This window comes from Lolium perenne, chromosome 5 (genome assembly GCF_019359855.2).
Source record: "Lolium perenne isolate Kyuss_39 chromosome 5, Kyuss_2.0, whole genome shotgun sequence".
Classification (NCBI taxonomy): domain Eukaryota; kingdom Viridiplantae; phylum Streptophyta; class Magnoliopsida; order Poales; family Poaceae; genus Lolium; species Lolium perenne.
The window spans coordinates 67,916,379-67,929,455 of record NC_067248.2 but is presented as its reverse complement, the minus strand read 5'-3'; the positions used below and the strand labels follow the sequence as shown (position 1 = coordinate 67,929,455).

Genomic DNA, 13,077 nt, shown 5'->3' with positions numbered 1-13,077 from the left:
TCATACCACCTGTATTTCACTATCTCTTCGCCAAACTAGTGCACCTATTAGGTGTGTTGGGGACACAAGAGACTTCTTGCTTTGTGGTTGCAGGGTTGCATGAGAGGGATATCTTTGACCTCTTCCTCCCTGAGTTCGATAAACCTTGGGTGATCCACTTAAGGGAAACTTGCTGCTGTTCTACAAACCTCTGCTCTTGGAGGCCCAACACTGTCTACAGGAAAAGGAGGGGGCGTAGACATCACCGCCCCCGTCCACCCCACCGCAGCTTGGTTAGTACGCTGGCCCGTTAGATCGCGGTGTTTCTTTAGCCATGTTTTGTGTAGTTATTTGCAGATCTCATATGCCATTAACTTTCTTGATGTGTTACTTCACATGAAGTTCATTTAAATATTGTACAGTACAAAAGCATTATCCGGTCGCTACTATCCTGTTCATTCTACTGACACCTGTGTGCATCCACATATTTATAGCCTTATACCATTCATTTGCTGCCAACTGTTTTTGTACTGCATGCTATTCCTTTTATAGTCATGCTATGGGCATTTCCAATCTGGTTGTTCTTATACCACGTCATTAGCTCACCGCTAGCCGCTAGCTGTTTTCTCGTGCCTGCTATTCTCACACTGCTTTTATAGTCATGTTATGTGCATTTCCAATCTGCTTGCTCTTATACCTCGTATTTAGCTTATAGCTATTTTTTTCCATGAATGCTCCTGTCGCACAGCTTGTATAGTTATTGTTGTGTGCATATCTGGTCTTTGTATTATCGTAGACTAACTTGTCAATGTTATTTTTCCTAGGGATTGATCATGCGAACCACTTATTAGAATATCCAACATTAACAGCGGGGACGCTAGGGAAGGTTGGAATCTGAGTTCTTGGTTGGTAATTTTGGTAGTTTACTTCCGTTATTATCTATAACCTATATGCATTGTTCCTTATGCAAGAGATTAACACTTGGAACCCTGCCATAGCAATGCCATTCATGCTTTACTATGTTTCTGCCTATTTGATATGCTTGTCTTGGAGCAACTGCGAAGGTGATTTGAACCTGACATTTGGTCATTCTTAATGCCAGTTTACTTTATGTGGAAAACCTTGGCATTACCCTACTCTAAATCTGAATGTCTGAAATTCGTATCTCATGCAAAGCAACATCTAGTTGGTTTTAATCTGATATCTGGTAAATATTGGCTTATTCATTTGGCAGCTCAAGTTTTTTGTTATTTGAAAACAGCTGACTTGGTCTTAAATGTGATATCTAAACACAGATTAAGGACAATGGAGCAGGAGGATTAGCATTTCACTTGATGGCTGAACCTAAAATGACATGCATGTCGACCACGACTAGTGCACGCAAGAGAAGGACCTGCAGCGAGCCAGTATGTGCTTAGTACATGCATCTTATCTTATCTTGTGCTTATTTCTGCTACATGATGTTATCTGATCTCTACATTGCGTAATACATGTTTGAAAGTTAATTGTTGTAACTATGTTTGCAATATTACCAGAATGCAGTTTTAGTGAAGCAGTCATCATTAGAAGATAGTCGCCAAAGCGACCCTGTGCAACATTATGATGTAAGTTTGTGCTTAGTACAAGTTCCATACATTGTCTTATTTATGCAACTTGTTATTATCTTATATCTACATTGCATAATAAATGTTTGAATAGTTCACTGTTGTAACTATGTTTGCAATATTACTAGAATGTAGTTGTAATGAAGAAGTCCTTAGTAGAAGATAGAGCGCAAAAAAGGTTCCGGGGTGAGCCTATGCAACGATATAATGTAAGTCTGTGCTTAGTACTTGTGACTATCTCATATCGACAATGCTTAATACATGTTTGCATAGTTCATCGTTTTAACTCTTTTTGCATTATTATCAGAATGCAGTTGTGATGAAGCAATCTTCATCAGAAGAGAGGCCCACAAAAAGTTCTGATCTTTCTTCTGATGCATCCTCTCATAGCCGTCAACCTAGACCATTTCTTTCATCAAACAGTAAATATCTCAAGGTTGTACTTTATAAAAGACATGGTATTGCTGCTTTAAGATCTGTAGCTGATATGTTGACCAAGAGTACACAAGATTCAATCAAGGCGATTGCCAAATGTCAACGTGTTATTGATGATGCTAATAGAAGTCCTCAATGATTCTATGTAATTTTTTTTATTTGGGCACATTAATTGCCTTGTAATTTTCCTAGTTATATTATTTGTGTATGTAATTGTGTGTATCATTGATATCAGATTTTAGGCTCATGAAATTTAATGCAAGTTGACTAGTCAAACAATCAGGGCCCTACAACAGATTGGGCTGGCCCACTTACAGTAGTGTGGGACCCACTTTCATTTTGGGCCGGCCCACTTACTTATTGGGCCGGCCCGTTAACACGATAGTGGGCCCCACCTACTTATTGGGCCGGCCCACTATCTTGTTGGGCCAGCCCACTTGCTATATGGTGGACCCCACATACTAAATGGGCTGGCCCTTTAACAGGGAAGTGGGACCCACCTGTGTTTTTGGCCCGGCCCACTTGCTATATGGTGGACCCCACATACTAAATGGGCCGGCCCTTTAACAGGAATGTGGGACCCACCTGTGTTTTTGGCCCGGCCCACTTTCTTGTTGGGCCAGCCCACTTGCTATATGGTGGACCCCACATACTAAATGGGCCGGCCCTTTAACAGGAAAGTGGGACCCACCTATGTTTTTGACCCGGCCCACTATCTTGTTGGGCCGGCCCACTTGCTATATGGTGGACCCCACATACTAAATGGGTCGACCCTTTAACAGGAAAGTGGGACCCACCTGTGCTTTTGGCCCGGCCCACTTTCTTGTTGGGCCAGCCCATTTGATCTATTGTGGACCCCACGTACTAAATGGGCCGGCCCGGTAGCAGGAAAGTGGGACCCATGGGCTAATTGGGCCGGCCCAATAACTTCTTGGGCCGGCCCACTTGCTTTAAGGTGGACCCCACTTGTTAAATGGGCCGGCCCGATAACAGGAAAGTGGGTCCCACATGTCTTGTGGGCCGGCCCTTTTGCCTGTTGACCGATCAAACGAGTGCATTCGGCCCGGCCCACATGCTTAGTGGGCCGGCCCATTAAAGTTTTGACCAGTCAACCTTAGAGGTTAGGCCCGGCCCACGTAACTAATGGACCAGCCTAGCTATATAGTTGACTGGTCAAACTAAGTCAGCTGGCCCGGCCCGCAAACTTAATGGGCCGGCCCGCTTAAGACGTGGCAGGCCTCGTGTGGGCCTACCATCTACCACGGGGTTTTAGCCGGTTAACGCCGTTAACTGCCAGTTAACGGCGTCTGCCACGTGTCACTTTGCATGACGTCAGCAGTCAACGGGCTCCCGGAAACACTTCTGCAACGGTCCAATTTTCCGTGGCGGAAGGGCGGCCAAGCGCGACGGACCAAAAAAATCGTCGTAGGACTTTGCCTGACGCAGTTTCGACAACATAACCCATATCGTCGGGTTAGGCCCATATGCGACGAAAAATGGCCCTTAACGGACGATTTTGGGACGTTGTCTATCAGAACTTTTCTTGTAGTGGTAGTTAAAATGTTTTACTTTAGAAGTTGTTTATTACTTGTGTGCATCTGCTACATAGTTTGAGTTGCTCCTCTCTTTTATATTTTAGAGGTCCTTATAGTTGTTGGTTGTTAGTGGTACTTTGCTACATAGGTTTCAATGTTTAGGTTTCTTTCCCTTTTGGAGGGGATCGTCACTGGGTCTCGAAGGACCGTTTTGCTGCCAAGCGTTTACATACTCTTGCCATGGAACTTGTTGGTCCCAAGAGAACAATTATTGAAGAGCATAACGCATTTAGAACATTGTTGAATGTATATTCATTCAACATTTCTAATGCTCTAATTGACTTTGTTGCTTCTCATACAAGCCATGGGTTGCGGGAGTTTAAGTTCCATAAGAAGATAATAGTTTTCACAAGAGAGATGGAGAGGAAAGTTTTTGGAATTCAATGTGGCAACTGTCTTGTTATGCAGAAGAAGGGTGAGCATCCTGAGCTGCGCCAGATGTACATTGAAGAAAGACAGTCCAGGCCTTTCATCCAGCATGTTGTTAACTTGTTGAAGAACTGTGATGGTACTGAGAGTAGCCAGGAGGCAGAGTTCCTAGCTCCTGAAGTGTGGGCGTTGTCTCATGAGGAGGAGAGGGAGCACCGCCTCACCATGTGGCATCTCGCTGCCCACGAGGCCGATGAGCTTGCCAGTTTGCCATGGCGAGGTATGAAAAGGCGCATCTAGATCTCGTGCAGGCGGAATACAAATTCTATGTTGCGAGGAACGCAGTGGAGAAGAAGATGGTCGAGAAGAAGAAGAACAAGGAAGGTGAGGCTAGCCCCTCGGCAGTGAAGCCAGAGGAAGACAACCGTTTTATCTGGGCATTGACTTGGGAGGCCCTCGCGCGTAGTTTCGATGAGGAGTAGGATTCTGTTTGGGACTTAGATGAGTCGAACTATGTAGGATGATCTTTGTTTGAATGCGTCATAGTTTCTATGTTTTAATATGTCAAAATTTGAGGTTCCAATGTTTGAATGTGTTGGTTGATGCCGTATTTTCCATCATCTGAAAAATAGAGGGAAACCCTATTTTGCATCATCTGGAATGTGTGCCCTAAAAATTATTTTATATGCCATATTTTACATCATTGTTGGGGTTTTCTCTCCATCTACATCTCCCATATTATGATAGGCCCTCATGCATGTTCCACCGTATCCACTCGACACGCCCTACTCCCCTCCATATCAAGGACAATGTCTCGTCCACCACCTACCGTTGAAAGTACTCGCACATGCAACTTAGATGGAAACTGAGATACTAGTGGCATAGGAAATGAAATGGGCGTCACTCGTAGCCTCCAAAGCCAACATCGAGAATCAGGAAGATCTGCTAAGTTTGGACTCGCATTAGCTGTCCATTTTTGTGATCTTCATCAACAAGATGGACATGGCAAGCCAGGCCTTCTTCCACATGGGGGCATTGCTCGTCGAGAGATGTTCCCGGTCTATTCGCTTGCTTTGCTGGCAAGGAAACTTTAGGTTAATTTGATTTTGACAGCTACATTTTATTATGTTTTTTGGAGATCTTTTCTTGATTTAGTGTTTTTTAAGCAATAAATTAAAGTTAATCTATTAATCCATTTCCCCTCCAAATGTTTATTTAGGTAATTCATCTTCCATCAACGACTAATCTCCAACTTAAGTATGTCCTTGTACGCAGAGATGGAAACGGCAACCACGTCCTAAGGTATCATATATGACAGAAATTGGCCACTCAATTCTAATGCAGCCCAGCCCTGAAGAAGGTGCTAACATGGCGGTCGAAACGTGCAAATTAGACCCACGAAGCCAGAAGGAACAACTCACTCAGAACCGCACAACATTGGACGACAAAAAGATCACGTAAGATGATGCTGCACCTCGCCGAGAGTTTTTTTTGAACCGAAGGTCCGTAGACCCAGCTTTATAAATAAAGCAACAACACCAACATCGTCTTACATCCAGTCACACAGACTCACGCCACACACGCGGAGAATAGTTCGAGTACAACACATCTAACACAAACTGCCCCCAAGCACCAGTATAAAGTACGGGGAAGAGGATACAAAGCCCTGAAGTAGGTTGAATCTGCTACGGTGATCTAGTCTTCGTGTGGAGCCTCCTGATCTCGTCCACCGCCACATCCAGCAACGCTCGATCCCTCGGTCTGACCAGAACCCTCCATGATTGCATATGAAGCAACATATGGAAGAAGGCGTCAGCTGCATTGCCAATCAATTTCCCTTCAATAGTTAGTTTATGGCAGCTTATCAGAGGGAAGCTACCCAAGCGAGCAGGTGGCAAAGAGGCATGGTCCGTCCAATGGCCGTTGCGCACTCTGTGGAGAGATCGGAGACTGCAACCATATTTTCTTCACATGCCCGATGGCTAGCTTCATGTGGGATGGGGTTAGGGAACTTCTACTTTGTGAGTGGAACCCAGCAGGGGTCGGTGATTTCATTGCCCTAGCTCAGGGTTTGCTATGCCCCCTTCGTAGATTAGTTTGGTTCACCTTTACGGTCCTTTGTTGGTCCCTTTGAAACATTAGGAATAAACTCTTCCCGCAAATCCTACGCTCACATAAGTAGCTAGCCATTTCATTCCCAATGCCTCTTATATCTACACCTTGCCAGCATCATTTGGCTTTCCGATCGTTTTGTCCTATGTTTAAATGGACTTTGATCCAAGATATGCACTACTATTACCACAACATTGCAAATAAAATGTTGTGTTGCCAATGTGTGCAATCGTACTGAGATGTAGGATTATGTTGTCTTCTCAAGTGAAGATGAGGGGGTATATATTAAAGAGTTTGGTGGCCCATTTGATTGCATCGTATCTTTATCTCAGTATTCTTTAAATATTTGCATAATCTTTTGAATGCGAGTTGGTCGACAGGCGGAGTGATGGTGTAGACACCTACTCAGCTCAACTCCTCCCCGCTTCCATCAGATTCGAGATTGTTATTCATGTAGTGCCAACAAATTGTCCCGTAGCCTACCCAACAGGATCCTCATCAAGAACATGGACATGGCTAGCCAGGCATTCTTACATCATGGGGACCTCGCTCATTGAGAGAAGTTCTTGGACGATTGGCTTGTTTTGCTGGTACGGAATTCTAGCTTGATTGGTTTTGAATGCTTCTCCCAGTTCTGTTTTTGAAAATATTTTCTTCATTTGATGTGGTTGTGAGCAATAAAACCAACTAATCTAATCCATTTACACCGTTACACGTCCATGGTTCAGTTATCGTTCTTTCACCCTCGATGGATCACTGATTTTGGCCCCTCAATTTGATCCCTGCTACCACTGTTACTTTTTTTTTCGATAAGGGGACATCCCCAGCCTCTGCATCAATCGATGCATGCGGCCCTTTATTACTTTATTAAAAGTATGAAACACCGAAGTATTACAAATCACGGATCACTCAAATTCTCAACATAGATAAGCCAGAGGAAAATAGTAAAAAAGACTAGACGCCACAAGATCTTCATGTGAGACGTCTCTCAGAACGCCAGCCGCACCGGCTGTATAAATCCTGTGCTACCGTCGCCAAACGGTTGCACCCAATATCCATGTCCTGGCGCACATCCTCCGGCTGGAGATAAGACCACATATGGATCCAATGGGTAACCAAAGGAATAACCTGCATAAAAGATGGAAAGCTTTTTTTGTTAAAGGTAAAATCATTTCTAACATTCCAGATAGCCCATAGCAGAGCGCACACACCAACCCTAATGTGTTTTTTATCTTTCTTTTCTACCCCATTTAACCAATTACCAAAGAGGTTGGTCACATTAGTTGGCGGTGTAATATTGAAGGTCATAAAAATAATCCGCCAAAGAAATTGGGCAAACGGACAAGTGAAGAAGAGATGTTGTATTGTCTCATCTTGATCACAAAAACAACATTTAGAACATCCTTGCCAATTTCGTTTTTTGAGATTGTCCTTGGTAAGAATAACTTTTCTTTGTAGGAACCACATAAAAATCCTGATTTTAAGCGGAACCTTAATTTTCCAAATGTACTTCTTAGAATAATCAGCACCAATATCAAGAAGATCCAGATACATAGATTTAACCATAAACTGCCCTGATGAAGTGAGATTCCAGCGGAAAACATCCTCACCCTCTGAAAGTTGGACTCCCATAAGACGCTCGACTAGGTGAGTCCATCTCTCCCATGTATAATCCGATAATGCCCTCCGAAAACCTATGTTTAACGGAGTCGTATTCATGACATGAGCAATAGTAACATTAGAATGATTTACAATGCGATATAAAGAAGGATATTGGTCACAAAGAGGCCTATCCCCAAGCCACGTATCCTCCCAGAACCTAGTATTCCTACCATTTTCAACCTCCATGAAACCTCTCTCAAAGAATGCGGCTTTTACCCCCATCAAACCTTTCCAGAATGGCGAGTCTGTAGGTCTCGCGGATACCTGAGATAAAGTCTTATCCTTTAAGTATTTATTTTGAAGCAATTCTTGCCAAACACCTTGTTCATTTATGAGTTTGAATAGCCACTTGCTAAGCAAACTCTTATTTTTTAATTCTAGTACTTCCACTCCAAGGCCCCCCTGGTCCTTTGGCCTACAAATAATGTCCCATTTCGTCAACCTATATTTTTTCTTATGACCATCATTTTGCCAGAAAAACCGCGATCTAAAAAATTCTAACCTTTTTCGGACCCCAACCGGTATCTCAAGAAAAGATAACATGAACATTGGCAAACTCGTAAGAACCGAATTCACGAGAGTTAATCGGTCCCCATAGGAAAGCATCTTGCCCACCCAACAACTAAGTTTTTTTTCGAAGCGGTCCTCGACTGGTTTCCATTCCCCATTTTTCAACTTTCGAAAATGAATTGGTATGCCCAAATATCTGAATGGGAGTAAACCAATTTCACATCCGAAAAGAGTCCTATAACCCATCTCCATATCTTTTGCTTTCCCAAAACAAAATAATTCACTCTTGTGAAAATTTATTTTGAGGCCAGATAGTTGCTCAAAAAGACATAAAACCAATTTCATATTAAGTGCTTTGTCAAGATCGTGTTCCATAAAAAGGATAGTGTCATCGGCGTATTGTAAGATTGAAATTCCACCGTCGACTAGATGAGGAATCAATCCACTGACCTGCCCATCGTTTTTAGCTCTCTCAATCATAATTGCCAACATATCCGCAACAATATTAAACAGAATAGGAGATAACGGATCTCCCTGTCTCAACCCCTTCCTAGTTTGAAAATAGTGTCCAATGTCCTCATTGACCCTAACACCGACACTCCCCCTCTCAATGTATCTTTTGACCCAATCGCACCAAGTAGGATCAAAGCCTTTCATACGCATTGTCTGTTGCAAAAAGTCCCAATTAACTTTGTCGTACGCTTTTTCTAAATCAATTTTAAAAAGAACCCCATCTAGTTTCTTCCTATGAAGCTCATGAATGGTCTCATGAAGGATAACCACTCCTTCCAAAATATGTCTACCTGGCATAAACGCCGTTTGTGTAGGCTGCACAACCCTTTCTGCGATTCCCGTCATGCGATTAGTCCCAACTTTTGTGAACACCTTAAAGCTAACATTAAGGAGACAAATTGGGCGGTATTGCTGAATCTGAGTTGCATCTTCTTTTTTAGGTAAAAGGATGATCGTCCCAAAATTTAAATGAAACAGGGGTAATTCATTTTTTTTGGAAACTAATAAACATCTCCATAAGATCATTTTTAATCACATTCCAGAAATGTTGATAGAATTCAGCTGGAAATCCATCAGGGCCTCGGGATTTATTTTTCTCCATTTGTGAAATGGCCTCGAAAACTTCATTTTCAGAAAAAGCTGCCACTAAGATAGCATTTTCTTCCGCAGAGATTTGAGGTATGTCATGTATCATACTCATCCGTGACGCAAGATGTCATGGGGGGGGGGGGGGGGGGGGCGAATAAAGATTTATAGTAAGCAGTGATGTAATTTTTTAAATTTTCTTGTCCCATAATCGTCCCTTCGTCTTGCTCAAGTTGGAAGATCTTCTTCCGTCTATGCTTCCCATTAGCAATGAGATGAAAATATTTTGTGTTGTCCCCTCCTTTTTGGACATGTTTAATTTTAGCGCGTTGGGCCCATTTGGTTTCCTCATCCCGACGAAGCTTGGCTATAGCATCTTGCGCATTGCACAAAGACCTACGTTCATCCTCCTCTAGAGGAGCAATCTCGGCTTTGCAATCAAGCATATCAATGATGCTAAGCAAATGTTCCTTTTCGGCTTTGTAAGAACCACTAATGCTACCACTGTTACTACTTCTTTAAACATCAAAACAAGAGAGGCGTTGTCACAAATGCAGTCTTATTCGAACATCACGCTCAAGTCACACGTTTACAAAATATGAAGTGCCCTTTTCATCACTATCTCTGAAGTTGTGTTGTTCCGTAGCATGTGAGACGGGTATACTAGTAAAACATACTGCACAGATACATCGGCGCCAAAACTGAAAAGGCACAGCCGTTCAACTCTTCAGGTTAGACTGGTACAGTATTTTTTTCCCCTGCTGAAATGAAATGGCAGAGCTCCTACCTTTAACCATCGAAAAAAGGTTAGACTGATATTTGTTTGCTACATATTAAGATAATACTCTCACTAATTTAATACGCGATAGTAATTGTATCCTACCCGTTTATCACGTTCAAGGAATTACATTCCGACTGACTCGCAGGCTATAATACAGGAGTGCACATTCTGAATAGCGTACAGTACATATATAGGCCATGACGAAAATATTGTTCGAAAGGACATTACAGACATGCACTAGGAAGCAGGCGATGGTGTTACAGCAGCAACAGATCCCAGTTCATCCGTGCTACCTTGAATGAAGCGGCCAACTTACTGCCATAAGCACTTTGGAACCTACAGTTCATCTTTAGGTGCTGCTAAGCAGTCCTCATCCCAGAGAAAGGGGAACTTCAGTTTCGCTGCCGTGTGAGGCATACTCCAGTCGTCATACAGAAATCTACAGCAAGCAACATTTCAAGATCAGCAAACAGTATTTAAAGTTCATAGATGCATTGCCCATATGGAATTGGCATGGAAAATCTGAGACAGCTGGGCACAACAGGTATTATCCTAGAGAGCATATGTAGCAATATGTCATGTTTCATGCTCATTTTAGTCACGGGTATACACCTTGTATGGTTTGGAAGAAGTCATCGATAATTTGTTGTACTTGTGTGCACTGTACAGTGTAGGTATGCCTCCTTGTCACTTTACCATCAACTTTGACCCAGAAACTTATTATATATTAAATATCACACTTGATACTAGGGAGCATGCTACAAGTAATGAACCTTAATTACAAAGGTAGCATTGCCTTCTGCCTTTTCTGTTCATGAAGCTTGGTCATTTATGATTTATTGTAACTGCCTTTAGGCATGGCTACAAAGCCATGACAAGAACTCACTACTGTAGGTAAGGCTTATGTAAAATTAAAACCATAAGAAATACTATTCAAAAGGTTCACAGTACAGATGAACATCCAGTGTTCATACAACAAAAGCAAATCGGACCCAAACCCTGTCCAGGTCATTTCTGTAGGTTGATTTAGGCACTATATGTATATGCCCCCTGATCCCCATGTTAGGAAAACTTAACTAGTAGTACTAATACTTATATTTTCTTAAAACTCAAAATGTTGGGTTTTGATCCCCATTTTTTCCACCAGGAAACAGTTTTTCTTTCAGAATCAGAACTGCACAAGCAGCGGTTTTGGGATAAAAAAAAGTCAGCACAAGCTACTCTACAGAGTGCAGTGATGACTATGAACAATTTAATCCAGTTTATCTCGTCAACTACAGAAATCAGCATTCAAGTGAGGTATACATACATTTTCACAGGTGGGCGCGATATGATCACAAGAAATTGCAGGTCTTCATGTTCATCAGAATTCCAAACCTGCAACCAAGAGAAACATGGTGAAATCGATTCCCATGCCGCCCAACGAAGTCTTGTCATGGTTTCATGACCGTGAACATGCTGATCAATAACACCATTGCAACCCTCGTCCTTACCTGGTGCGGATCATTTACAGGAACCGTGAATGTGCTATTCTGAGAGAAAGGAATCTCTTGAGGCGTCCCTGGGTACGGCAGCGATGTCGATCCCAGCAAGAGTGTGCCTCTCCCTTTGAGGACAACAAAGACCTCCTCGCACGAGTGCCTGTGGATCGGCGTCCTTTTGCCGGCGCTGACTGTCTCAAGCCACACCTCCACCTAGAATAAAAAAACATTTCACATATAAGCAAGAAAGAACAACTCCATCAAGATCTACATATAGTCCAATGCAAACTGACAACAGAAACCATATCTACACATAGCTACATCAAGGTATGCGTAAATTGGTACTGCCATGCAACGGGAAAACTCAAAGTACAGTTTGGTTGTTGGATTCATCAATCCCTCACCTCTTTCATGCCGTGAGCAAGCGCTCCCGCAACGGTTATATGTGATAATCCTTCCAATCCATAGTTGCTCTGGTGCATTTGGTTTATGTCTTTCACCACTGAATTGTCTGCAGACATACAACACTAGGTGAAGTTAGCACTTGCTTGGGTTGTGTGCTGTGTGCATCTACTCGATGCAAATGCCTGGAGATGAACAAATTTCCACTTTTCAAACATAACATAAAATAGTTAGCACTTGCTTGCTTCAACAAGCAAGGTTTGGCTGGGTAGACTGATACAGTAAGTCAACGCTTACAAGAACTGGGATTTGTTTGGCTGCTTACACAGCGGATACAGTTAGTTAACACCTGCTAGAACTAAGCTGTCTACTGGACATACAGATAAAAACTCGGATCTGGTGCTGTATTTAATCGGAACCGGCACAAACCTCATTAATATGTTAACAGCTAATAATGCTGAACCTAAGAAATTGTACGAACTCTGATCCGGCCTGTATTTGACCATGGCAGGTAACGCGACCTGGAGAGGGCGAGGGGAGAAGAGCATTGAACAGACCTCGCGGGCAGGAGGGCTCAGCGACTGGGAGGAAGGCGGCCGCGGCGACGAAGAGCAGCGCGAGGAGAAGCGCGCCTCGGCGGCCGGCGCCGGCGAAGCGGGGCCCACGGACGGCGGCAGCAGTTTCTGGTCGGCTCTCCATTTCTCTGGCGCTTTCTCCCCAAAGTCTTCGCTGTTTGGTTCGCCGCACCTTGTCGAAGATTCTGAATTAGTAGTGCGAGGATAACTGTTGTTTTTTCCCCCTACTGACGGCGTCTGAAGAGGACATGCGATCGTGATGTCAAAATTGCTAAATCAGCGGATCGCGCAGTGGTCGGTATATTGAGTACAATTGTGAACTCTATTAAGCAGGTTGGGACTGAATCTTATTCTTGCACATAATTTTTTCTGTTATAATTTGAATAACTCAAGGGAAAAAAGTCATGACTATACACTAGTTAAGGGTTCAACCATCACAACATGAGAAGTCTATATACCCCTGATCCAAAAGTC

The 13,077-nt window shown here is 43.0% G+C and overlaps 1 protein-coding gene across 1 annotated transcript; it reads right to left on the bottom strand.

Annotated features, from left to right (window-relative positions):
- Positions 1–10,197: 10,197 nt before the first annotated feature.
- On the bottom strand, positions 10,198–12,818 carry LOC127299431 (auxin-binding protein 1). The gene is made up of 5 exons (XM_051329398.2): positions 12,586–12,818; positions 12,031–12,137; positions 11,639–11,839; positions 11,455–11,522; positions 10,198–10,584 (listed from the first exon to the last, which is right to left on the bottom strand). The coding sequence occupies exons 1-5, from the start codon at positions 12,725–12,727 to the stop codon at positions 10,482–10,484; spliced, it is 621 nt and encodes a 206-aa protein (XP_051185358.1). The 5' UTR covers positions 12,728–12,818; the 3' UTR covers positions 10,198–10,481.
- Positions 12,819–13,077: the final 259 nt, after the last annotated feature.

What these genes read in the sequence shown, in the direction of transcription:
- LOC127299431 (XM_051329398.2), bottom strand. Translation starts at nt 12,727, where the DNA reads ATGGAGAGCCGACCAGAAACTGCTGCCGCCGTCCGTGGGCCCCGCTTC. An exon ending in TGAGCCCTCCTGCCCGCGAG is followed by an intron (nt 12,138 to 12,585) that starts GTCTGTTCAATG and finishes GTATGTCTGCAG; the next exon opens with ACAATTCAGTGGTGAAAGAC. An exon ending in TCGCGCCCACCTGTGAAAAT is followed by an intron (nt 10,585 to 11,454) that starts GTATGTATACCT and finishes TGCTTGCTGTAG; the next exon opens with ATTTCTGTATGACGACTGGA.